Source organism: Dipodomys ordii, unplaced genomic scaffold, assembly GCF_000151885.1.
Source record: "Dipodomys ordii isolate 6190 unplaced genomic scaffold, Dord_2.0 Scaffold182, whole genome shotgun sequence".
In the NCBI taxonomy this organism is placed as follows: Eukaryota; Metazoa; Chordata; class Mammalia; order Rodentia; family Heteromyidae; genus Dipodomys; species Dipodomys ordii.
This window is the reverse complement of record NW_012267398.1, coordinates 1247635-1271814: the sequence shown is the minus strand read 5'-3', so window position 1 is coordinate 1271814 and position 24180 is coordinate 1247635. Positions and strand designations below refer to the sequence as shown.

General features: G+C 37.6%; 1 protein-coding gene across 1 annotated transcript in view; it reads left to right on the top strand.

Annotated features, from left to right (window-relative positions):
• Nucleotides 1-680: 680 nt before the first annotated feature.
• Mei4 (meiosis-specific 4 homolog (S. cerevisiae)) overlaps nucleotides 681-24180 on the top strand; it is a 135302-nt gene continuing 111802 nt past the window's right edge. The window contains exons 1-2 of the mRNA XM_013034107.1: nucleotides 681-916; nucleotides 18023-18038. Of these exons, the coding sequence (XP_012889561.1) occupies nucleotides 681-916; nucleotides 18023-18038 (252 nt within the window). The remainder of the gene's footprint in view (nucleotides 917-18022; nucleotides 18039-24180) is intronic.

Genomic DNA, 24180 nt, shown 5'->3' with positions numbered 1-24180 from the left:
TACCATTGGTTGGAAAAGTGCATTCATGGTAGCAGTGGGGATATTTGTCCAAAACTGGAGTATAAGCACAACTTAAAAGTATTTAAAAGGTTGTTTCTATTTAGATTGGAGGATGGAGGCTGGCTAAATTGAAGAATAGCAGGTATAGATCCACTAGAAAATGAAGAGTTGGGAGGAAGGGACTATGTCCCAAAACTTAGGAGAATGGATTTGAGAGAGGAAGGTTTAGAATATGAGTCAATCATTTAGTGGGTCTTATTATTTGGTAGACTTTTTTCATAGTGTCCAACCTTTGTGCTACCCCATATTTGCTGGATTGGAATTGTGGATGAATGAGATCAAGTCCCTACATACTGAGGGTTTCTCAGTGATTCTGATACATGTGTCTGGTTCAAAACCACTAAATGAAGTGATATATTTTCCATCCAAGAAGTTATCTAAATCTACCCTTTAGAATATTAATATACTCACAATGCTTTTGTGTTTATTTTTCTTCTGCATACTTTTCTCATGCTAACTTTAATGAGAATTTTTTTCTGTTACTTGGTACAAAAATCATAGAATTACTAATTAGTGTTACTCTGCATAATATATTTTGTTCAAATAAAATATACTGGAAAAGTTTAAAGGAATTTCTGTACTTTTTTTTTCTTAATTAAATGATAGGGGCAAAAACCAGAATGGATGTTCAAACATGGTATTTGAGAACTTCAAAAGTGGCTCTGGCCTTGGCAATTATCCGCTCAAAACCAGCAGACAAAACCAGCAAAGAATATACAGAGCACCTGGCCACGCTGGTGTCTGAGCGGGAGTCCAAATGGAGATCAAAAGTGGAAGCTTTGGAAACAGAAGTTCTGCAATTACGTCAAAAACTTCTTCTGAGTACGATTTGTTCAGGATTGTTTAAGGATGGTAAGTGATGAAATAACTTTTTAGTATTGTACAGTTGTAACTATAGATAAGACTAACAGAAAGAACTGCTGTGTAGGTAGAAGTGGGAGGTTTGCAAATTGAAACATTTCAAGGGCGAGCCAAGGAAGAGAAAGCGTAGTCCTCTTAAAAGTACAGGTGCAGGTATAGTATACATGTGTATGAGAGGGTAAGTGGAGACACACTTCCTTTTTGTTTGGGCAATTATCAGGAAAATCTGGTGACTTAATATGTAGATATTACTGAAATTTCATTGTTGCATAAGAAAAATAGTGATTCATTATTTGTAGCCATATTTTGTCTCTGTAGAGTCTTTCTTAGTGATGGGCTATTTGGATATGCCTGGGAAAAAATAACACATGTAATCATTTTTTCTTACTTTCCATGCAATTGTAGATGGCACAAAGTTAAAATTTCTAGTGACCCTAAACTATGATGTTCATAAATGTCATGTTAAAAATACATGTTACCAGCCAGGTACCAGTGACTCACACTTGTAATCCTAGCTACTCAGGAGGCTGAGATCTGAGGATCATGATTGAAAGACAGCCAGGGCAGGAAAGTCCATGAGACTATTTCCAATTAACCACCAGAAAACCAGAAGTGGCACTGTGGCTCAGGTGGTAGAGCACTAGCCTTGAGATGAAGAGCTCAACGACAGATCTCAGGCCCAGAGTTCAAGCCCCACAACCAATACATACAAATATACATATACATACACATACACACTATACACACATATACATATATTTTACAATACGGGGCTATTTGTAAAGTGAAGTGGTGTATATTGCTTGTTTGTAAAATGAGTGTGTCTACCAAACAGTAAGACCCAGGGTGATTACTTGTTTCTGAACTGGACAGTTTCACTTACAGTACCTGTGAGAGAAATTTTCACAAATCTTATAATTAAAATCAATTTTACTCGCAGCAGGAGTTACAGGTAAAATGTGTTAGCACAGTTGTTAGTTAATAATCTGTTATTCCATCTGTTAAGTTCAACTTCAAAACTGAGGAATAAGTGGATAGATTCAGATAAATGAGGTACTGTTAAAAAAGGAGACAAAATGAAAGAAAACAAGTAATTAGATTTATGAGACTATAAAGGAAAAACATAGAGGGTATTTGAAAGACTGACATTCCTTGCATTAAGGAAATTCTATTCCTAAAAAAATCATAGCTAGACTGTAGCTGTATTTGTATGATTCAATGTTTCTTTCTGGAATTTTTAGCTTACTTTCTATGTTCACCTTTTTCTGCTGTGAGACAACAAACTCTCAGTAAATGTTGAATTGAATGCTTGACAGATTGAGTGGCTAGAGAACTTAATTTGCAGTATCAATTGTCTGTTGTAGCAACTAAACAATTCAAAACTAAATAAAGTAGAGCTGAAATGGCAAAATTAACCACTAAGAAAATACAATATGGTTTATTCAATATTTTAAGGATTCAGCTATTTCTTTATTCTGATTTTTTGGTAACTTCTTAACAAGGAGTATGCTTCTTTATTATATTTGTTAAGGGACTATACTGTGTAGAAAATGGGGAAATAGAATTTGATTTTAGAATTGTGTATCATTTTTATTTTGCCTAAAGCTCACTAGTAGTCTCAAGAAAGAAGGTAGGGAAAAGAAATTGGAAAGGATAGAAGGGAGAGGAGGAAGGATAAAAGCCTGCGTCATATTATTCTGCGTCATATCCATCAGACTTTTTTGGTTATGAGAAAGACACAAGTGTTTACTCAACAGGCCATTCCCTTTTTTGTTCTAATGTCCTCCAGTTTTATCTGGTGTAGGTGTGCTCATGGTAATGGGCTATTATTGATCAAAGTTAGGGCAGCAGTCTTAATTCTGGCCATGGAAAGGAAAAAAAATACTTCTTCTGAGCTTTTGACTAAAATTTAACTATTTGGACAAAAGGAGGTCCATGAAAGTGAGCGTATGTATGTATGTATGTATGTATGTATGTATGTGTGTGTGTGTGTGATATATGTATTTATTTATGTCAGTATTAGGGTTGAAAACAGTTGCTTAGCTTTTTCACTCTACCACTTGAGCCATACCCTGTTCTGAAAGTGAGTACATTTAAACAAAAAACAAAAACATTGATCTTTGTTTCCTATTTTGGGCATTGACATGACAACATGATGCTTGGTAGCCATTTTCCAGCTGTGGGGCCATATTGAAAAATCCTTGTGAATATGTTAAGGATAGTGAACTAAGATGAGAAAAGCCTTAATACTTGTTGACATTATTGAGTAGTCAAAACAAATCTAGGTATTTTGTTAGGAATTTTTTAATGCAGACAATGGTGTAACTCTTTATTAGGCATTTTGTTACTTGTGTCTAGTATAGCCTAACTTCTCCAATGAGGATAGGATAGAGGCCATTAATGAATAAGAGTGATTTCTTTCCCTTCAACCTTCCTGATTTATATGGAAGAAAATGAGGGAGAAGAACCATGTTCTTTCATCTCGAAGAACATTCTAATCAAAGATAGCTTCATGTGTTGGTAAGGATGGGTAAGTGAGATTCAGTAGAGATTTGCCAAGGTGTTGGGGTCTTTACCATACTTTTTGATAGGTTATTGCAAAGGATGGGTTGACAGGAGCAGGGCTTTGTTAGTGGAAAATATTACTAGAATTTCATTGAGCAGGAGGATTCAAATATAAATGTCTGTTGTGTGAGAAAAGAAGTAAATCTTAACAGTTGCTATTGTACTTACATAGTAATTTGGCATTCACAGGAGGGAAGTGGATAAATGGGGTGTTGGGGTGTTGTTTTCCCCCTACAGTTTTAAGTACTTAATGTCTTCATAAATGATAGATAAGCTACTAGATGAGCAAGCAGTTGCCTAAAAGGTAAGTGAAAACCAACCAAATTAGTTTAGTGATTTGCATGCTTAGTGTACATTCACTGAACAACAGGCACTCACACAGAAGGCTTGATTGGTAACAGGCTGTATTATGCAAAGTACCACAGTTAGCTATGGTTGAGCTAGTTCTTCTAAGACCTTTGCTGAGATCTTGTCAATGTTTTGTGTCCTGGGAAACAACTAAACCACTTTGGGAGCATCTCAACCCTTATGGCAGACAGTTTTTGAATTTTTCTCTCCCAGCCCCCATTAAAAAAATGATTTCAAGTGCTCTGTTACCTCCCTGGTTCATGCTTCTTATCTTGTGTAAGTATAGATGCAGGAAAATCTTTTCCACTATCTGTTGTCAATATAGGGACAATAGAACCCAAACTATGTAATGGTCTCATGTGCTGTGCTTCTACAATGATGCTTGTTGTAGCCACCCAGCTGCCATTTTCCTAGCTGCTGCCACTGAGCCTTGGTCCCTCCTTTGTTCTTTGTTCTCTTGATTCTCCTCCTCCTTTGCCAGATGGACAAGGTACCAAGGAAGAAGTATTGCAAACAACTGCCTTATCAACACAACTGTGGAGCTTAGCATTTATTAATTGGGGTATTCACTGTTTGATAGATGCTAAAAGAGCATGAAGAATGAAAGTATAGACATTTCATTCTCAGTTTTCATTCCAGCTCTTATAATATATAATATACTTAAATGTAATAATGATGGAAATTTGCCTGAAATTATGGTTAAAGTATATATGGATAATATACATAAATATCAGCAAATTTGTCTTTAATGAGATTGTAATTAAAAGCTATAATTAAAAGTAAATTTATAGCTATACATTAGACATGTTTTATTCATTAAACAAAATTGAATTAATATTCTGGTAGTAGAAACCCTCTGCTTACATTAAAATAAAGTTAAGTTTAAAAGAGCTTAGAATATCAAATGCTTTTAATAGAGATAGGGCAAGAATTTAGATTGATTATTATAACTAGATCTGTCCCTGTAGAAATTATGACGGAGACAATGCCTTATAATGACAAAAACAGTAAAGGTAGAGATTAGATCTGAAAGAAGGTACAGAGCTTGAGAGGTTGGAATTAGTACAAGAATTCCACAGCATTAGGTATTCCCAAAGAAACCTTTATTCATCCTGTTCTCCTGGTACAGGGCTCTGAGTTTGATTATTGAATGCAACCATATTTTTACTGGTATATATTAAATTTTACATAGTAAGGGGCTTCATCATGATATATCAATGTATGTAGAATATGCTTAGAACATAACCACCCATATTATTACTCTTTATTATGCTCTTTGCTCACTCCCTTTTCCCTTCTCTTGCTACCTCCCTTACCTTTCACTTCTTTTTAAAAAAATTTTATTTATTTATTTTATTGTGAAAATACTGTACAGAGGGGTTACAATTACATGGGCAAGGTAATGAGTACATTTCTTTTTTGGGGGGGAGTCCGGTCGTGGGGCCTGAACTCTGGGCCTGGGCGCTGTCCCTCAGCTCTTCAGCTCAAGGCTAGCGCTCTACCACTTGAGCCACCACGCCACTTCCAGCTTTTTTCTTTTTGCTTACGTGGTGCTGGGGAATCGAACCCAGGGCCTTATGCATGCAAGGCAAGCGCTCTACCACTGAGCCACCTTCCCAGCCCCATGAGTATATTTCTTATCAAGCATTGTTGCCTCCTCCTTTGTTTCCCCTTCACCTTGTTTTATTTTGTTTCCCTCTAACTTCTACAAATGAAAGAAAAAATTAGGTATGTTACCTTTTATTGTGGGACTAGTTTAGTTTAATTAATGTAATAGTCTACAGTTCCACATATTTTTCAGAAAACAGTCTAATTTCTTCTTTAATGATTGAATAAAACTACCGAGAATTTACACCATATTTTGTTTATACATTCATCTATACAATCTCCACATGCAATCTCCACATTGGGTGTATTTACTTTCTATGTGACTGTAATATTTTCTTTTCTTTTCATTCTTGGTTGGAAAGGTTTTTCTAACTAGTTAGTCTGCATGTTTATTTTGGTCTTGCTTAATTAATCCTACTTAAAATGTGTGTGTTTACTTGTAAATGTGGCACTTTCTACTCTAGAATGTATCTCATCTCTAGTCTTCTTTAGGATGAAGTCTAAAAGCCTTAAGCTGAACTAACAAACTGATTCAAAATTTGGTGCTTACTTCTCTGTCCCAATTTCTTTTCACTGTGTGTACCTTAACATTCTGCACTGTGACACTAAATTTCTTGTACCTATTTGACTTTATTTTATTCTTGCATAGCTTCAGGCTTTAACATATAATTGTTTCCGTAGGACATGTTCTCTAGCTGCATACTGTTCTTTTTCCTGATGTAGTTTTAATAACCTTTCTACCTTCCCTCACACCTACATAGACATGATTTCATTTTGCTGCAATGAGTCCTCAAAATATTCTATACTTTGCACAGCATATGTGAGCTAAATTACAATCGTTAAAACAGTCCATTATCCTTACTGGACCTAACCTCCATAGCAGAATATTTGTAGGAATTGTCATCACCACTGTGTTCTTACAGTTAGTACAGTTAGTTATGGAAGATGTAGATGGTGAATATTGGTTGAATAAATAAATTTAGACATGCAAAATATAATTTTCCACATAATAATACCTGGAACAAAACATCCTTGCTAATTTGTCCTTTCTAGTGCTCTGTGTGTGTCAATGGAAATATGATACAGAGAGGAATAGCCAGCATCCCAAAGAAGGAGATATATTAATGCAGGTTGAGTGTCAGATCTTGGGCCTTTAAGAGAGGTATGTCATCCCCAAAAATCTAATAAGAGCAGAATACATAATGTATGATAGTGTTATCTTCTGTGTTTGGGATAAAAGCTAAACCTAATAATACTTTTGGATTCTTAGGTCTTTTGCTCAAATATCTTAGTTATTTTTCTTATTTCAATCATGCTACCTGTAGCAATTTTATTTACTTTCTATTGTTTTGGGAGGCTGGGAATTGCTTCCAACTCCCTTTATATGCTAAGCACATGGTTCAGCTGTACCCTTATGCTTGTACAAATTCTAATATTCTCAAATTTAGGAATATTTTAATTTTGGTAGGCTTAATATCTCTCTGTTTCTGTCTCTGTCTCTGTCTCTTTCTGTCTCTCTCTGTCTCTGTCTCTCTCTCTCTCTCTTTAGCCAGTACTGGGGTTTGAACTTAGAGCCTTTAACTTACTTGGCTTCCTTGCTCACCTGGGCTCTACCACACGAACCAGGCCTTGTTGCTGTTTATTTTAGAGATGATGTCTCTCAGACTTTTCTCCCCAGTCTGGTGCCTTAAGATCCACTAGATCTTAATCTCCTAAGTAGCTAGGATTACAGTCATGTGCCACCAGCCTGCCTCTGTTTTTAAAGTGCCTGTGTGCTTACATGTTTTTGAAGTTTAAGATTATATTAGATAGAAGCATACAATTCCATTGTGTATATAAAACAAATTTTCTTGATTCATTCATCTATTAAGGGGCATCTCAATTTAAAAGGGCTTAGAATATCAATGCTTTTAATGGAGATAGGACAAGAATATTCCTCAATATAATAGAAGTTGTATCTGACAAATCTACAGCTAGCATTACATTTTATAGTGAAAAGTTAAAAGCCATTTCCTCTAAAATCAGCATGAGACAAGGATATCGACTCTCTCTACTCCTTTTCAATATAGTATTAGAATTTATGGCCACAACAATGAGGTAAGAGACAAACATAAAGAGGACCCAAATAGAGAAAGAAGAAAAATGCTCCCTCTTTAAAGATGACATGATCCTATATTTAAAGAACCCATAGACTCCACAAGTTATTCAAGCTGATTCAAATCTTTGCAAAGTAGCAGGGTATAAAATTAACCTACAAAAATCAATGGCTTGGGGCTGGGAAGGTGGCTCAGTGGTAGAGCCCTTGCCTTGCACGCATGAGGCCCTGGGTTCAATTCCTCAGCACCACATAAGCAAAAAGAAAAAAGCCAGAAGTGGCAGTGTGGCTCAAGTGGTAGAATGCTAGCCTTGAGCTGAAGAGCTGAGGGACAGCACCCAGGTCCAGAGTTCAGGCCCCACGACCGGACACACACACACACACACACACACAAAATCAATGGCTTTTTGTATGCTAACAATGAGAAGAACAAAGCTGAACTCAGGAAAGTAACTCCTTTTGTAATAGCCTCAAAAAAGAAAAAAAAACTCCATGAATTAACCAAAGAGGTGAAGGACCTCTATGATGGAAACTTTAAAAACCTAAAAAAAGAAAGTAAAGCAGATCTAAGGAAGTGGAAAAAAAAAACTCCCATGTTCCTGGATTAGGTTTAACATCATGAAAATGGCACTATTGCCCAAAGCTATCTACAAGTTCAATGCAATACCTATCAATATCCCAGCATCATTCTTTAATGAACTAGAAGCATCAATCCAAAAATTCATATGGAATAATAGAAGACCCCAAATAGCAAAGTCTGTGCTGGAGGAATATCAATACTAAACTTCAAACGAAGTTATTTTCTTTTTTTAGCAGAAGTTCAATGTGATGTAAGCAAAATTTAAGTAGATAACTCTAAAATTTACTTTCAAGCTGGAAAAATGTGTAACATCCTATAATCAAAGTAAAATGGAAATCAGATAAGCTGGATGAATGGAATAGGGCTAAGCTTCCAGGGAATGTTGCTACTGTTGGCTGGTATGAAGGCTACACTTTGAAGGCAAGGACTGTGGGCTTGAAAAGGAAACAAAAAGCTCAAAACAAGAAAGGCAGATTTTGTAGGGAATACCTGATAAAGGGCATGGTATATACAAAACGGGAAAAAGGTATATGTTCATAAATATGATAGAGATAGGGCTCTCTAAGAGTGGGAAGGAAGCCCCATAACAGGGAGCTGCCCTGGGCTGTATTCTCCAGGCTCCTCCCCCTGCAGCTGCCAGGGTGAAGGACAGTGGCCTGGAACTGTCACAGGTCTTTCGGGGGGCGGGGTTTTCTGTTCTGAATTCTTCCTGCAAATTCCGTACTTCCGTTCATGCATTTGTATACACATGTATAGAACATCTGTATGTTTACTTCTACATTTATCAATTAGCTCCAGCTTCCAGCTCATATTTGAGAAAACAAGAATCTTGTCTCACTGGGCCTGATTTGTTTTGCTTAACATACTTTTTCCTAGGTCCATCCATTTCTTTGCAAATGATATAATACCATTCTTCCTAATTGATGAGTAAAATTCCATTGCACATTGACATATATATGTATGTATGTATGCTATACACACACACACTCGTGTATGTGTGTGTGTGTGTGTGTGTGTGAGTGAGTGTAACTCACAAAACAACAAAGGCTAGTAGTTGGGAGGGATACTACACTTGCTTCGGAGGGAATTACCAGAGAGAGAAAGGTGGAAGACACAGAAGGAAGGGGAAAGCAAAGGCCCAAGGCCTTCATTCTAGAAGAAATCAGAGCACAGGAGGAAAGGCTTGTCCCATACCACTGGAAGGGGCTTGAGTTTCTTCCTATGACTCTTGAAGGCAGGGATAGGTGTCTTTTTATATTTTTGGTGAGTTCATTTCTGACACCTCTCCAATGAGTTATCCTTTAAAGTTATCCTTTCCTTTCCTGTTCCCCTCTCAGTAGTCCTTCTAAATCACTCTCCTCTATCTATTACTCCTTTAATAAAAACTGTCTTTGGGGTTTTGTTTTGCATTCCTACGTCAATTCTCATATGAGAAATCACTCCTACCTCTTGCCTTTAAAATCATCATTAAATTGCAAAATAATAGCAAATAGATTTGAATTCCTGGGGGTGGGGGAGTGTAGTTGCAGAGATGGGAGGGAAGGGATGGTAGAGGAAAGTCAAAGGAGGAGGCAACAATGCTTGATAAGAAATGTACTCATTACCTTGCTCATGTAACTGTAACCCCTCTGTACATTATTTTCACAATAAAAAACTTACTTAAAGAGAAAGAAAATGCCTTGATTTAAGGTATTTGCTTAGATCTGTTTTCTTAATTAAGTAGTTATCAAACTGTGGTCATTACCATCAGTATTGGTACTAGCAGACACTTGTTAGAAAAGAAAATTCTCAAAAGAAGCACTTGGAAACAAGGGAGGGTTCATAGCTAAGCAAGTCATCATCTTCATGCACCCACCTCACCACAGATAGGTTACAAGGTTTACTGGAAAGCCAGTGGCTTAAGAAGTGAGCGTTAAGAGTGATGTAGTGCTCTTTGACCTAATAAGCTGTGCTCCAAGTCCCTGTCACCCACCCCTAACTTTCACTTCCCATGCCTGGAAATGAACTACCTCTATCAGAACCTAGACTGTGCAGCTATTTCTAGGACCTGCCTCACCTCCCTCCAGCAGCTGATCTAGAGCTTAACTGATCATGGACACTGCACCTGGGCTTTACCTAGACAGCCCAGAACCTAGACAATTTATAGAAAACTGTGGTTCCAGAACCTATGCTTGAAGAGATCTCCCAGTCAGAGAAACTTGAGGCAATGGCAAACAGAGTTCTCTGTGCTAAAGATCAGAAGAGTATGCCAGGCAGTCGGGTGGGGCCCAGCCTGCCTGCCCACACCTTCGCTAGGCAACAAAGATACCTTTGATTTGTTTCACTTGACTCTGTTTTTGGCCTATGAGTAGCCTTGTTTTTTTATATTTATTTATGTTTTTTTATTGTAAAAATAGTATACAGAGGGGTTACATGAGTAAGTTAATGAGCACATTTCCTATCAAGCATTGTTACCTCCTCCTTTGTTTTTCTCCTACCATCCCTTCCCTCCCCACCTCCCCAACTCCTCCATTCCCCTGCCCAAGTTGTAAAGTTCTTTTTCAACATAGTGTCTTGTACATATCATTGTTACAATAGGTCAACCTGTATCCTTGTTTCAGTATTTTGTTATTCCCTTCCCTTCCCCAAATTAGAAGACAGGGGTTATATCCTGGGGGAAGAATGTAAAAGAGAAACAAAAAAATCACATAGCATGTATTTGATATGTTTGTAAAAACAATAGCAAGAAAGAAAAAACAAGTTGTGTGCCTATCTTGGAGTTTATTTTGCTTATCATCATCTTATGTGGTCATATGTACATAGCTTTTGACCTTTTGTCCTTGTCCTAGACATATAGTAGTTATTGCAAATAAGGGAAACCATGGGACCTATGTTTCTTTGGGCTTGGCTTACTTTGCTCAATATAATTTTTTTCCAAGTCTTTCCTATGACCCAGTAATCCCACTTTTTAGCATTTAACCAAACAATCACAGACAAGGCTATACTAAAGCTACCAGCACAACTATGTTTATTGCAGCATTATTTACCATAACTAAGATATGGAACCAACCCAGATGCCCTTCAGTAGATGAATGGATCAAGAAAATGTGATATATATATATATATATATGCTTTTATATATATATATATACACATTATATACATATCATGGAATTCTATGCCTCCATCAGAAAGAATGACATTGCCCCATTTGTTAGGAAATGGAAAGACTTGGAGTTGCCATGTTCATTGTGGTTTTTCGCTCCTCTTGTACTTTCCAAAACATTCTGTATTTCTTTGTAGAAATAATACAGTACTTTCTTACATTGTTATTTCCTATGCTTTCCTTCCCACTCCCTGTGTTTCTATTTTCTTCCTTTCCCCACCCTCATCCTTTCTATTAAATGTCAGTCCCTACAATTTTAACCACAGTTGAGCTAGCCATTTGTCCCTTAAAACCCGTTATATTCCTTTATCATAACACTTTCAGAAAAATAGGATACAAAACTAATCCCCCCAAATCAAATGCTTTCCTAAGAGCAGAGTGGTAAAACAAATCAGGAGAGCAACCACATTCACAATAACCTAAAAAATATAAAATACCTAAGAATAAATTTAACAAATGAAGAGGAATTCCTCTACAACAATAAGTATACATCACTACATGAAGCAATTATGAAGACACCAGGAGATGGCATAAACCTTCAGTTGCTCTCAGAACTGCAGAATTAATATTGTTGGCTGAGCACCTGGTGGCTCATGCCAGTAAAAGGCTTCTCAGGAGGCTGAGGTTTAGAGGATCAAGGTTCAAAGGCAGACAGGGCAGACAAGTTCAAGAGATTCAATCTCAAACTAACCAGCAGAAAGATAGTAACGTGTAACTAATGTACAATTTAAAAAATGAAAAACATGAATGTAAAAACAGTTTTGCTGTGAGCTAGGCATTTGTGGGAGCAAGGAGATGAAAGATGGTGTTTTCCAGGAAAGTACTTTCTGTACACGTACAAAAATAGAATAGTGGGTCTGGCTCTATTGTCTCACATCTGCAGTCCTGGCTACTTGAATGATTGAGATCAATTGCATTTCAAGGCCAGCCTAGGCAGAAAAGCCTGAGCCACTCCATCGTCGTGAGGGAATCTGGACACGGTTGCATGCACCTGTGATCCCAGTACCTGTGAGAAGCCTAAAATGGGCAGATGCATGCAAGACCAACAAACAAGACCTGATCCTATAAATAACTGTGAAAAGCAGGACTGAAGATGTGACTCTATGGTAGAGCACCACCTTAACACTTGTGAGGCTCTGAGTTCAAAGTCTAGTACTACTGGAAAAGAGAAGGAAGGAAGGAGGGCAAGAGAAAGAGAAAAATGGAGGCAGATAGATGACTGAGGGAGAAAGGAGAAAAAGGAAGGGAGAAAGAGGGGAGCGGGAAGAAGGGGAATGCAGGGAGGAGAGGAAAGTAGGAAAATGAAGCTTACTAAAATTGTTTTAAGATGACTCAAGGAGGAACGAGGAAGAGTGGTACAAAATGTTTTTAAAAAGTAGAAAAGCAAAATTTTAAACCCCTTAACTAAATCAGAAAGTCTGGAGCGCCTAAGGCCACACAGTCTAACTTAACAGGCCTTGTAAGTGATCTTGACAGATCTGGAAGTTTTAGAGCTACTGGTTTGAACAAATAAAAGTGAAATATGTTCGTGGAACATAGCAGGAAAAAAAATGAACAGAAAATAAATCAATAGAAATCTAATCATTGCCTAAGCAAAACCTCTGCATTCAGGAAATTGAGAAAGATTTTTAAGCCTGCCTTTATTTAGAGCCTTATTGAAATGGCAGAAATGCAAAACAAAAACAGAAGCATTAACATAACATTAATAACTGTGTTTAGTACTGTTTTCATTGTTCATTAACATGTGCCTATATGCACATAATAAAAATAAAAAACTGAGTATTGCTGCTTCTTGTTTAAAAACTTTTCTTTATCATTTTCTTCTTTCATATTTTAAGGCAGATTTTTTCCATGTCAATTATAATATGACATATATGGCTTGGTGAAAAAGTAACTGGTGACATCTTACATGATACTTCGCATTTATCTATGTTCTTTTTTATACTACTTAGAAGTTTCTAATTTATCAGTAAAACTATAGAAATTGAGATCCTTCTTGCCATTGTTATTCTAAAAAAGACATCAAAACACCTTCTCCTGGAACAGTGTAATTTCTTAAAACACTAGTTTAACAAAATAACCTTATTCTTTGACCCAGTCACATTAGGTGGCAGTTTGCCACTATTTTAATATTTTATTTTGTTAACAATTGTGCTTTTCCTATTTCTGAAGTTACATCCATTTGTGTATTTTTTATGAAGTGTTTATTCTCATCTGATTAGCTTTTATTCCACAAACCACAGGGCATCTCAGTGTATCTGTAATTTCTAAGCAGGAGTCTGTTAAAGTAGCCTAACTCCGTGCTGGTGGACTGCCTTGTGTAGTTGTACATTTTTGGAATGTCTGAAGCTAGAGATGAAGTAGAGCTGAACCTAGAGAGCTATGTGCTGCTGCAAGCTGTGCTTTGCCAGTCTCCCTGAAACTTCTCTCTCCCCCTCCCTCTGTCTCTCTCCGTGTCTCTGTCTCTCTGTCTCTGTCTGTCTGTCTGTCTGTCAGTCTCTCTCTCTGTCTTTTGGCCGGTCCTGGGGCTTGAACTCATGGCCTTGGCACTGTCCTTGAGCTTCATTTGCTCAAGGCTAGCACTCTACCCATTGAGCTGCAGCACCATTTCCAGCTTTTTCTGTGTATGTGGTACTGAGGAATCAAACTCAGGCTTTCATGCATGCTAGGCAAGCACTCTACCACTAAGCCACATTCCCAGTCCCTCCTCCCCCACAAACTTCTCTTTAAAGGATATGATGTGTGCAAGCAGTCCACTCTGGTGGTGATCAGGGCCAACTGAGATACTAAACTTTTTCACAGAAAATGACAAATCAAATCAACCAGGCCTTTTGCACCTGTAGGTATCTGTCAATGGTAAGAACTTCCTGTAGGTATGAAAAAAAGTACCACAGTGGAATCTACAACTTCCTTTTCCCTCCCTCCCTCCCTCCCTCTTTCCTTCCTTCCTTCTTTTCTTCCTTCCTTCCTTCCCTTTCTTTATTCTTGTGCTTGTATGGGGGCTTGAAATCTGGGGCCTCAAGTTTGCAGTTTTGCTCAAGGCCAATGTTCTAGCACTTGAGACATACCTTTACTTCTGTCTTATTGTTGTTGGGTTGGATATATGAGTCTTTCAGACTTATCTGTCCCTTCTGGCTTTGAGTTGTGATCCTCAGATGTCATCTTTCTGAGTAGATAGGGTTATAGGTTGAGCCAATGTTGTCCAGCTACAATTTTCGTTTTCAAACTTTATTTTAAAAATTTTTCTCAAAGGCTTCTTTTTAGTATTAGTAGAAGGCTGTTTGGGCTTGCACTCAAATCTTGATTGTATGTGAGAATTCCATATGATCACACCAGACTTATGAGTACATAAGTGTTTTTTATTTTTTTTAAACAATCTGTGTTCTTATAATACAACCGAGATTGAGGCTGAAGGGTCCCATCCATCCATCCCAGGGACCATGCAGAGGAAGGCAGGTACAGGAGAAAGACTATTATAAGGTTTATTAGAGGAGCCATTTTTCCCCCAAGAGGGAGCACATGGCCTCCAGCACCATCCAGGTAGCAGGAGGGGTCTGAGGGTCAGAAGTGAGGTGAATGGGAGCCCAGGTGGATCTGGGTGGAGAGAGGGGAGGGGTCAGCTGTATGGGGGAACTCCTGGGATGAGAGAGGCTCAGGTCTGGGTGGAACTGAGGACCAAAGGTGAGCATAATACTACAGAGGTCACTGGTTTAATGTGTCTTTTTATTTTCTATATTCATTCCAAATGGCCTTATTAGGGTTCAGTATTAATCTCATCTAATTTTATTCCCTTTATTTTATTGGAGAATTCTTTGGTATATTCTAGAATTATTTTATAGGAAGAATGGCCTTATCATTCTAGTCTCAACTTTTATAATTCCAATGTTTCTATATCCCACATATAAGTGAGAGCGTATATAAACATAGTCATCTTTATGTTTTTTCAGTTAAAATTTTACTAAAATCTGTGGCAGCATCATTTCTAAAAACAACTGTCCTAAGAATTTTTAGTTGTTAAATTTGCTGAAATATCTAAGATATTTCTTTTAGATGGTTATCTAATGCGAACTTTTGCTTCCAACAAATCCAAGTTTTAATATTTTCAAAAAGTGGTAGACACTTTTTGACAATACTGACTTTTAACTCAGGACCTGGAGCTTGCTAGACTGGTACTCTACTTCTTTTGTTGGGGGGGGGGGTTCCGGTCATGGGGCCTGAACTCTAGGCCTGGGCGCTGTCCCTCAGCTCTTCAGCTCAAGGCTAGTGCTCTACCACTTGAGCCACAGCACCACTTACCGCTTTTTTCTTTTTGTTTATGTGGTACTGAGGAATCGAACCCAGGGCCTCATGCATGCAAGGCCTTCCCAGCCCTGGTACTCTACTTCTTGAACAATGCCTCCAATGCTGTTTTTTTTGTCAGTTGTAGGGCTTGATATTTGGGCCTGGGTCTGTCCCTCAGCTCTTTAGCTCAAGGCTAGTGCTCTACCACTTGAGCCACAGCACCACTTCTGGTTTTCTGGAAGTTTATTGGAGATGAAAGTCTCATGGACTTTCCTGCCTAGGCTGGCTTTGAACCGCAATCCTCAGATCTCAACCTCCTGTAGCTAGGATTACAGGCGTGAACCACCCACCCCAGTCACCAGCCCTGTATTTTTGCACTGGTGTTTTGAGACAGTTCATCACTTCCTGCCTGGCCATGTGCATATTCCTCAATCTGAGTACTCTAACCCTTCCATGATTGCTGGGGTCTCACATCACCAGGGTTCAGCTTTGTTCCATGGAATTGGAACTTATGAAGTTTTCTATCTGTAACTGTGATCTTCCTAGTTTCAACCTCCCATATAGGTTCAGTTAACAAGTATGTCCCTGTGCCAAGCTATGTGATGGGAAAGAGTGTCTGGAACTTTCTTCCTGACTAGCCTTGACTCTCTGTCCTCCAAGTCTCAGCTTCCCAAGTAGTTGGTCATAAGTCTGAGCCACTGGCACCAGTGATATTTAATTTTTATAGCACAAATATCACACATTTCTATATTTACCAGAAAATGCTCAGAAAGTTAATGGGAATAAAATAATGATAATGTTCATTCTGAAATGCAAGTTGATGAAGAGACGCAAAATGAAGAGGACATCATGCTTAGTATTCAACACTTGAATACACTAATGAAGGGTAATCATCAAGATTTAGCATGTAGTAGGTACTCAGTGATGTGTATCGAATGTCAACCAAGGAAAAGGAGGTCACATTTTATGAGAAGGATTACTGAGGACAAATCCTGGAGGCAGTGTGCTTATTGGAAAGAACATGGATTTTGGAGTTAGGAGAAGCTAGCTTACATCTCAGATCTTTCCATGTTAATAAAAAATTGAGAAGTTCAATTTGTCTCCTTCTCATTTGTAAAATGGTGACAGCATTGAGGGCAAGGGAGAGGTTTCATCGGGAATGCTCGCATGATGTTTCCTCTATGAAAACACAGATACACACCCATGTTGTTCCTCTTCTCTCTATCTTTCCCTTGCTCCGGCCACCACAAAGTGAGTTTCCTTTCCAATTGGCCTTGGTCTAATGAGAATTGTCTTTGATTACATAGCAGCTGAAAATCCTGAGATTTTTCTTTTTGTTCTTTTTTGGGGAATTGATAATGTTATTGTTTAATTCTGTCTTGAGAAGTCTTAGATCTCCCTTAATGAAGCAGATTATATCTGTGGGACAAGTGATAGGGTGCTGTGTGTGTTTTCTCCTAACAATGATGGATGTCATTGTCATGGAGCAAAAGTTGGAAGCAGCAAAAAGACAAGTAGCAGAAGTTGGAAGATCCTCAGTGTGTTAGAGGTCTGCTCTTTGAGATTTAATTGTTCAGAGACATTTGTAAGAATTCAGCTGTTATACTGCTCAGTTATTTGGGGAGTTACATAAATGGTTGATTTGATTTTCATTCTGTATTCCATCTCTATTTGTTATTGTATAAAAAGGTTGAATCAATTGTTCGTCCTTTTGTTCAGATTTTCAGTCATTTAATGTTTAGTGTTCCCCTTGAACAATGAGTCCTCTGACTTCTCTTGTCTAAAATGTGTCTCCTCGACTGCTTGAGAAGCCCTTTTCAATAGTTTGCTTGCAACCATTTTTACCTCTTCAATTGTTCGTGAAACTCAATTAAATTGTGTCTAACAGTGCACAGATTTCTGTTGTCTTAAGAGCAGATTCTACTGAAGGCCTTCTTCAGTGTGACCAGATCTTTTTTGCAACTGCTGTTTTGTTTTTTTTTGTTTTCTCCAGCTTTATTTTCTCAGAGCTGTTGCATAGGCCCCAGCTTCTGTGTCCTGTTTGTGGTCCTTTCTGATAGGAAATACCACCCTGAGAGTTCTATGATTCTTTCCTCAACACATACACAGCATCAGATTGTTCTGCCTTGTCCTAGCCTGAGCTATTGCCCCTGAACCCTTATAGCATGTTTCATAATAAATTATTTTTGTCCTGTAGTAGAGTTAGCTGTTGACCTTTTTTTTCTGATTTTCCTGATAATAAGAGGCCATGTGATATTTAAAATTTGAGCACCTGTTATTCTTATTCTGATGACTTTACATTGTAACATTCAGTGTGAATTTGGTTAATTGAATATAGCATTAACAGTGTGAAATAATCTGTTCTTATAAGAGACAATATATTTTGTTTACCAGTTACTTAAAAGGGGCATGTTAGTTTTATTTCTTAGTGGTAAGAGGTTATGTTGCCCTTTTGCTTCTAGTTTATTTAATTTCCTAGATCGGTAATTTCTACAGTGAATGACAGATGAATGAACCATAATAATAAAGCTATGCTATACTGATTTTATCTATTTATTTATTTATTTGCTTTTTTATTTATTTTCTGCTGGCCTTTGGAGTTGGACTCTGGTCCTGGGCACTGCCCTTGAGTTTCTTTAGCTCAAGGCTAGCTCTCTATCACTTGAGTTACAGCACCACTTCTGGCTTTTTTTGAGTCATTTATTGGAGATAAAAGTTTCAAGGACTTTCCTGCCTGAGCTAGTCCCAATCAACAATCCTCAGACCTCAGAGTAGTTAGGATTACTAGGGTGAGCCACTGTGCCTCGTGTTATACTGGTTTAAAGGTCATCCGTGAACATCATGAAAACCAGAGGATCTGAAAATTAACTTTATTTTCACATCATTATAATAGAAAAAGAAAAATATGCATGTAGCTTCATCAGAAATAAAGTGTATGTAGAAAATGTACTTTGTGCTTTTCTTCATATTACTCAGAGAGTATCTCTTAATAATAATTGACGGAATAGCAGTTGACTAATGAGCTGTCTTTACTGTGCCTCTCTTTTCAGAATTAAGATTATTTTTCTTTTGTTCTTATATACAAGATAACAAGCTCTGCAGAGTCAAGCATATTACTTTAGGCTATATCCTAATGTTCTTACAGAATTTTCATTTGTGGCTTTACAAAGAATATTAGCAACGGAAATGTTCTGGTCTTCAGAACAAGCTTAGAATTCATTCATGTACAGTCATGTTTTCTTGACTTGGATTCTCAGTGTTCCCCCAAAGATCCCATGTTGAATAATTGTCACTAGCCTGTGACTTTACTGGAATGCATTGAGCCCTTTACAAGGTGGAACCTGGAGGAAAGACTGTAGATCATTGGGTCAGTGTGCTGGATGTAAATACTGAAGATGCCAACTTTTTTCTCTGTTTTCTCTTGTTACCCTCTGGCCAGGTGAGGTGAGCCAATTCACACTATTCCAGATGCCCTCATTTAGATGGTTTGCTTCACCATGGGCCCACAGCCGAGGGGACAAATGGCCACAGACTGAAATGTTATAAACTGTGAGCCCCAATAATGCTTCCTTCTTATTTGTTGATTTATTGCTGACATTTTATCCTGGTGACAGAAAGTTAACACACATATGATGACCTATTATCTTGTCTTTCAAGCATTTACTTCCATTGTGACAAAAGATATATGTTCTTAGATTCAAAACTGGCCACTTGTAGTATTTTTCTATTTGTGAGTTATCTGGCCATCTGGGTTTTCTTAAAACTATTTTAAAGTATTTTAAAATATAATTTTATTGTTATCAGTAAGGTGTTGTGCAGAGGGGTTATCGTTTTATTATGAATATCTTAAAATAGTTTTGGAAGTGTTTAGAGAAAAGGGTATTTATGGGATTCAACAGTGAAATAATCTGTTTACTTTTGAATTTTCACAATGTCATTATCACATTAATTTAACAGAAATTACTTGTGTCTGATGACAATGCTAAGAATTTAGGATACATTCATTAATCTGAAACTCATAGTTTTTTCATTGTAATTAACCTCAAAGACAGAAGAGAGAAGTCTACAGTGACAGGCTCTGTTACTGCTCTGGCACAGAGCAGTCTTATTTGATCTAGAAGGTTAGAAAGGGCTTTTGGAAGACAAATATTTAAATTAAAATGCAAAGACTGAGTGCCTAGTTACTCAAGATTGGTGAGTTTTTGATAAGATATGGAAGCAAATATGGATATAGAAATGTTTTTCAAACTTGGCTATATAGTAAGATTACCTGAAGAGCTTGAAGAAAATTCAGTGCTTAGACTCCATGATCAGAGTAAGTGTAGCTATTTGGAAAGTCACTGTTTAGGTGTCAGTAATATATTAAATTTGATTGAGATCATAGGGCTCTAGCATGAACAGATTGTTCAGGGTGAGACTGACTGTGCACAAATCAGCTAAAACGAAAGTATAGTGAGTAGTTTGAATAAGAGTATTGGAAAAGTAACTGATCATGTGATTAGGAAACTTCTGGGGAAGAAAACACCTATGAGTGAGGACTGGAGGAATCGTAGAACTTCAACAACAGTGGTTTTCCCAGTCCAAGAAAGAAGATGCAAGTTTTGGTTGTGGTATGTCCAGGGTGAAGGATAGGATTGGTTTTGTGATGTTCTTGATTCATTTTCCTAAAGACTTTCATTGGCCTATGGATGAGAGTGCTGCAAAATTCATCTGTAATGCATTGGATATAGGAGAGGGGCAGAATCAAAAGGCCAGGAAACCTGGTAGAAGATGACAGAATTATGAGCATGATAAAAAACACAAGCTCAAAACTGGTGGCACACATTTGTAATACTAGGTACTTGGAAAATTGAGATCAAGAGAATCCTGGCTGGTCTGGGCAGAAAAGTAAATGAGACCCCATCTTGATGGAAAAAGCTGGATGTGGTCGCCCACATTTGTCATCTCAGCTGCGGCAGGAAGCAAGATCCTAGCCCAGGCAGAAAGCAAAATCCATTCTCAAAAATAACTAGTGCATTAAAAAATAAGTTGGGGTGTGGCTCAGCAATAGAGTGTCTGCCTAAGAGAAAAATAAAAGAAGCAAAGAAAAGAATGGTCTCAGCTACTAGAAGGGGGAATGGAAAAAATTTAAAGTAACAATAATAGTAACAGTACATTTTATTGAATTACATTAGTTGGACAGAAGAAAAAGAAACATCATCAAAGGGGACTCAAATTATTGAAAATAGGTGGCTTGAAGAGACAGAAAACATTTTTCTAACCACTATGTATATTCTATACATGTTGAGGGGGAAATGCATTCATTCAGTGAATCAACATTTTGTGTCTTTTTGATTACCAGCAAGATCCACTGTCAGACTAGTCTAGTATTGAGTGACATGTTCAATGAAAGGGAGAGAATCTCTTAAGAGTGACAGGTGGTTCTTGCACTCCACAGGGTACTGGGGGCAAGGGCAGAGTTCCCTTGCCCAGGTTATCATAATTTATGGGCAGACAACAAGTAAAGATATCAAGAGTCTGAAAGGCATTTACAGGATGACTGGAGTGCATTTTGTCTTTTATTATAATCTTCAATTCTTGGAGGAAACTTTATCATTAGTCACCAGAAATAGATATTAAAGGGGATTTAAAAAATATTTTGTATATCCTAAAACTGCAGGATTATTTCCTTGGAGAAGCCTAAGTTATTTGAAGATGTATGTTTAGCAGTTATCTGGGGACAGTCTGAACTGTTATTGATTCCAAAATAAAAGTGAAGGGATGAAAGGAAGATAGTATTACTCACTGCAATGATGTTTTAAGCAGCATTGGAAAAATACAGTGATAACCATGATTATTTGAATTTTGTGGGATCCTCCCTCTGTTTAATAGAAAATAATTCCCTCAGTATTTGTGATTGTCAGGAAGGTTTTATTAAAAAATTATTTGATTCCAGCCTTGCACACTGAACTTTTTGATAGCTTTTTAACAAGGCCCAGATTTCATGGACTGGTTTTATTATGTCAGATGTGGAAAATAATATAAAATCTTGGAACCAGAACCCATAAACTATGCACTTATATATGGCAGGCTATAAAAGAAGAAATTCTGTCAGAGTAAAGACTTATCCTTAGGGATGTAGCTGAGATTTGGGGCATTCTCTAGAAATTTCCCAATTGAGATATCTGTTTAAGCATATCTGTTATACTAAAATGAGCTTGGCTCACCTGAGGAAAATCAGGCCCTAGGGAGCCAAAACCTGCAATTGTGGATATACAACTTGTGCATTATCCGATAAGGTGGATGTAATTTACTGAAGGCAATTGGAGGGTGAAGATACTGGAAGGTGAATTAAATCTAGAAACTGTGCTTTTTCCATTATTAAATGGTAAATATATACCTAGATGATGTTTATGTTTAAAGGTTATAGCCAGCTGAAAGTAAATTATTTTTCAATACTTTCGAATTCTTGACTATACTACTATCTTCTAAACTAGCCAAAATAATCTCAAGCACTTAAATATACATTTACTTACTACTATGCTTTCCAGAGTGCATATAATTTTTATCATGTTGTAATCACTCATGTTTATCCATAAATTGATTTACTCGTTATCCAATCAAAACACTGATTTTTAGAGTTCCAGCAATGAATAAGAGAAAACTACCCATTAGCCACACACAAAAATAAGAAAAGTAACATTCCTATTCAGAAGACAGACAATAACAGGCAAACCAAAGGCTGAAATGCATGGAGCATGTTAAAATCTGTGGAAACAGGACCATGGGTTGGAGTGGGGGGCTTTCTAGGGATTGGGCCAGGCTGTAAACTTGCACTGGCTGGTCACTGACTCAGGAGGAATTTGAAGTAACTCTTGAAGGGACAGTCCCCCAATTGTTCCTAAGGCAACAATCTGCTCAAGAAGTGGTATCAAGCCAGTGTGGGGAGGGAGAGAAGGGGGAGGGGAAGGGAGAAGGAGAGAAAAGAGAGAGAGAATGGGGGGTTGGGAGGGAGAGGGAGAGAGGTGATGGGGCACAGAGTGTAGAGAGCTTGCTCCAGTAGGTAGGATGTTTGGGACAATGAGCATCTTCTGGTGAACATTACCTAGCAATATTTAGTTTGCTGTGAGGGCTGCTGAGGGAAAGAAGATGTAAATGGGAAAGAAAACAGGACTTGAGGGCAAGAATGGAGCTTGGCCCATAGGGAGGTGCAATGGCTTAGACTAAGATGGAGTAGGATAGTTAGAATGCACAAAGCCCTACTCTTGAAGTGTAGAAAATACAGTGGCAAAGATGATCCCTGGGAAGGAGGCAAAGCTGCAACTGAACTTGGAAAGATTAAGCAAGAAATAACATAAGCACATGGAGAAAAAGTAGGAAGACATTCCTACTTCTCTATTACTCAAAGATGTAAGTGCAGATGAAGTCAAAGCAATGGCTTCTATGGTTGGTTAGAAAAAAGTCAGACAGATTCTTTTGGAAGGAGGCTTAGTCCAGAAGAGTTTAGAGATGGGAGATGGCTTAGATTGTGGCAAGAGCTATGTAGTTTGTCATTCCAGGTACTGAGGGTGGACACTGAATTTGATGTGTTGATGACTATAGTGATTTGATTGTTCTTATAAATCTCTCATCAGGATTGATTGCACTCACACTCTGGTGAACAGAAGTTATGTAGATGAAGTAATTGCTTCACTTCATAGAAGGTTGTGTCTTCAGAGTTTTGATGTTCTTCTAGAAGGCCATAATATTAGTATCCCTTCTCTCTGACTCTTTCTATTAGGAAATGGAAAAATATGGAATCCAAAAGTTAGATGATTCTTAACACTATAATTTTTTTTGCTACTAACTCACTTCATTTAGGACATACTTTCTCATACTTTGTATACTTTCTCTTCAGTACCTGTAAGATAGAAGCTGGGTAGAGAATACAGAAATAAAAGAGATAAAGTCTTAGCCCTCCCCATAGAATCATGCAGTGTAATGAGAGCTAAATAACATTGTGAATTTTATCCACTAAGACTTTTTGGTATAAGAAAGATACTTGTGTTCAGGAGAGAAAGAAGGAGAAATGGTTAAAAAGAGAGAAAGCAGGAAAGGAAGAGAGGGAGAGAAGAAAAAGGAGTTAGAGGAGAAGGATAGGGAGAGGGATGGAGAGGGTGAGAAAGGGATAGAATTGGAAGGAGAATGGAGGGTAGAACAGGACTTTTAAACATCTATTTTGAAGAACATGCCTATCTTGGAGGATGGGAATGATTTAAGGAGCTATGAGTGTTGAGTATTTCAAACAACAAGAGAACATTTTAAAGTATAGATACAGGAATCTACTGGAAAAGACTCCAAAATTTGTGACATATAGAACATAAGAGATGTTCTGGAAAATATCATGGAGCACATTAATGTGTGACAGGCAGTGCCTAGCATGCTTTGTTTTGTTGGCAGTAAATAATTTTGCAGATTTTTCCAAGAGGAAATTAGAAGAGAAACTTTTTCTAAGTGCATGCTGCAAGTGTCCCAGGCAGTTTTGTGTTCTCTGAAGTTATTCTTTCTTGTGATTCAGGCAGAACAATTGGGTAGGAGACAGGAATATCACTGCCACGGCCAGATCTGTTTTGTAATTGTTTTGGCATAGCAATAAAAAGATGTTATGATATAAAAGAT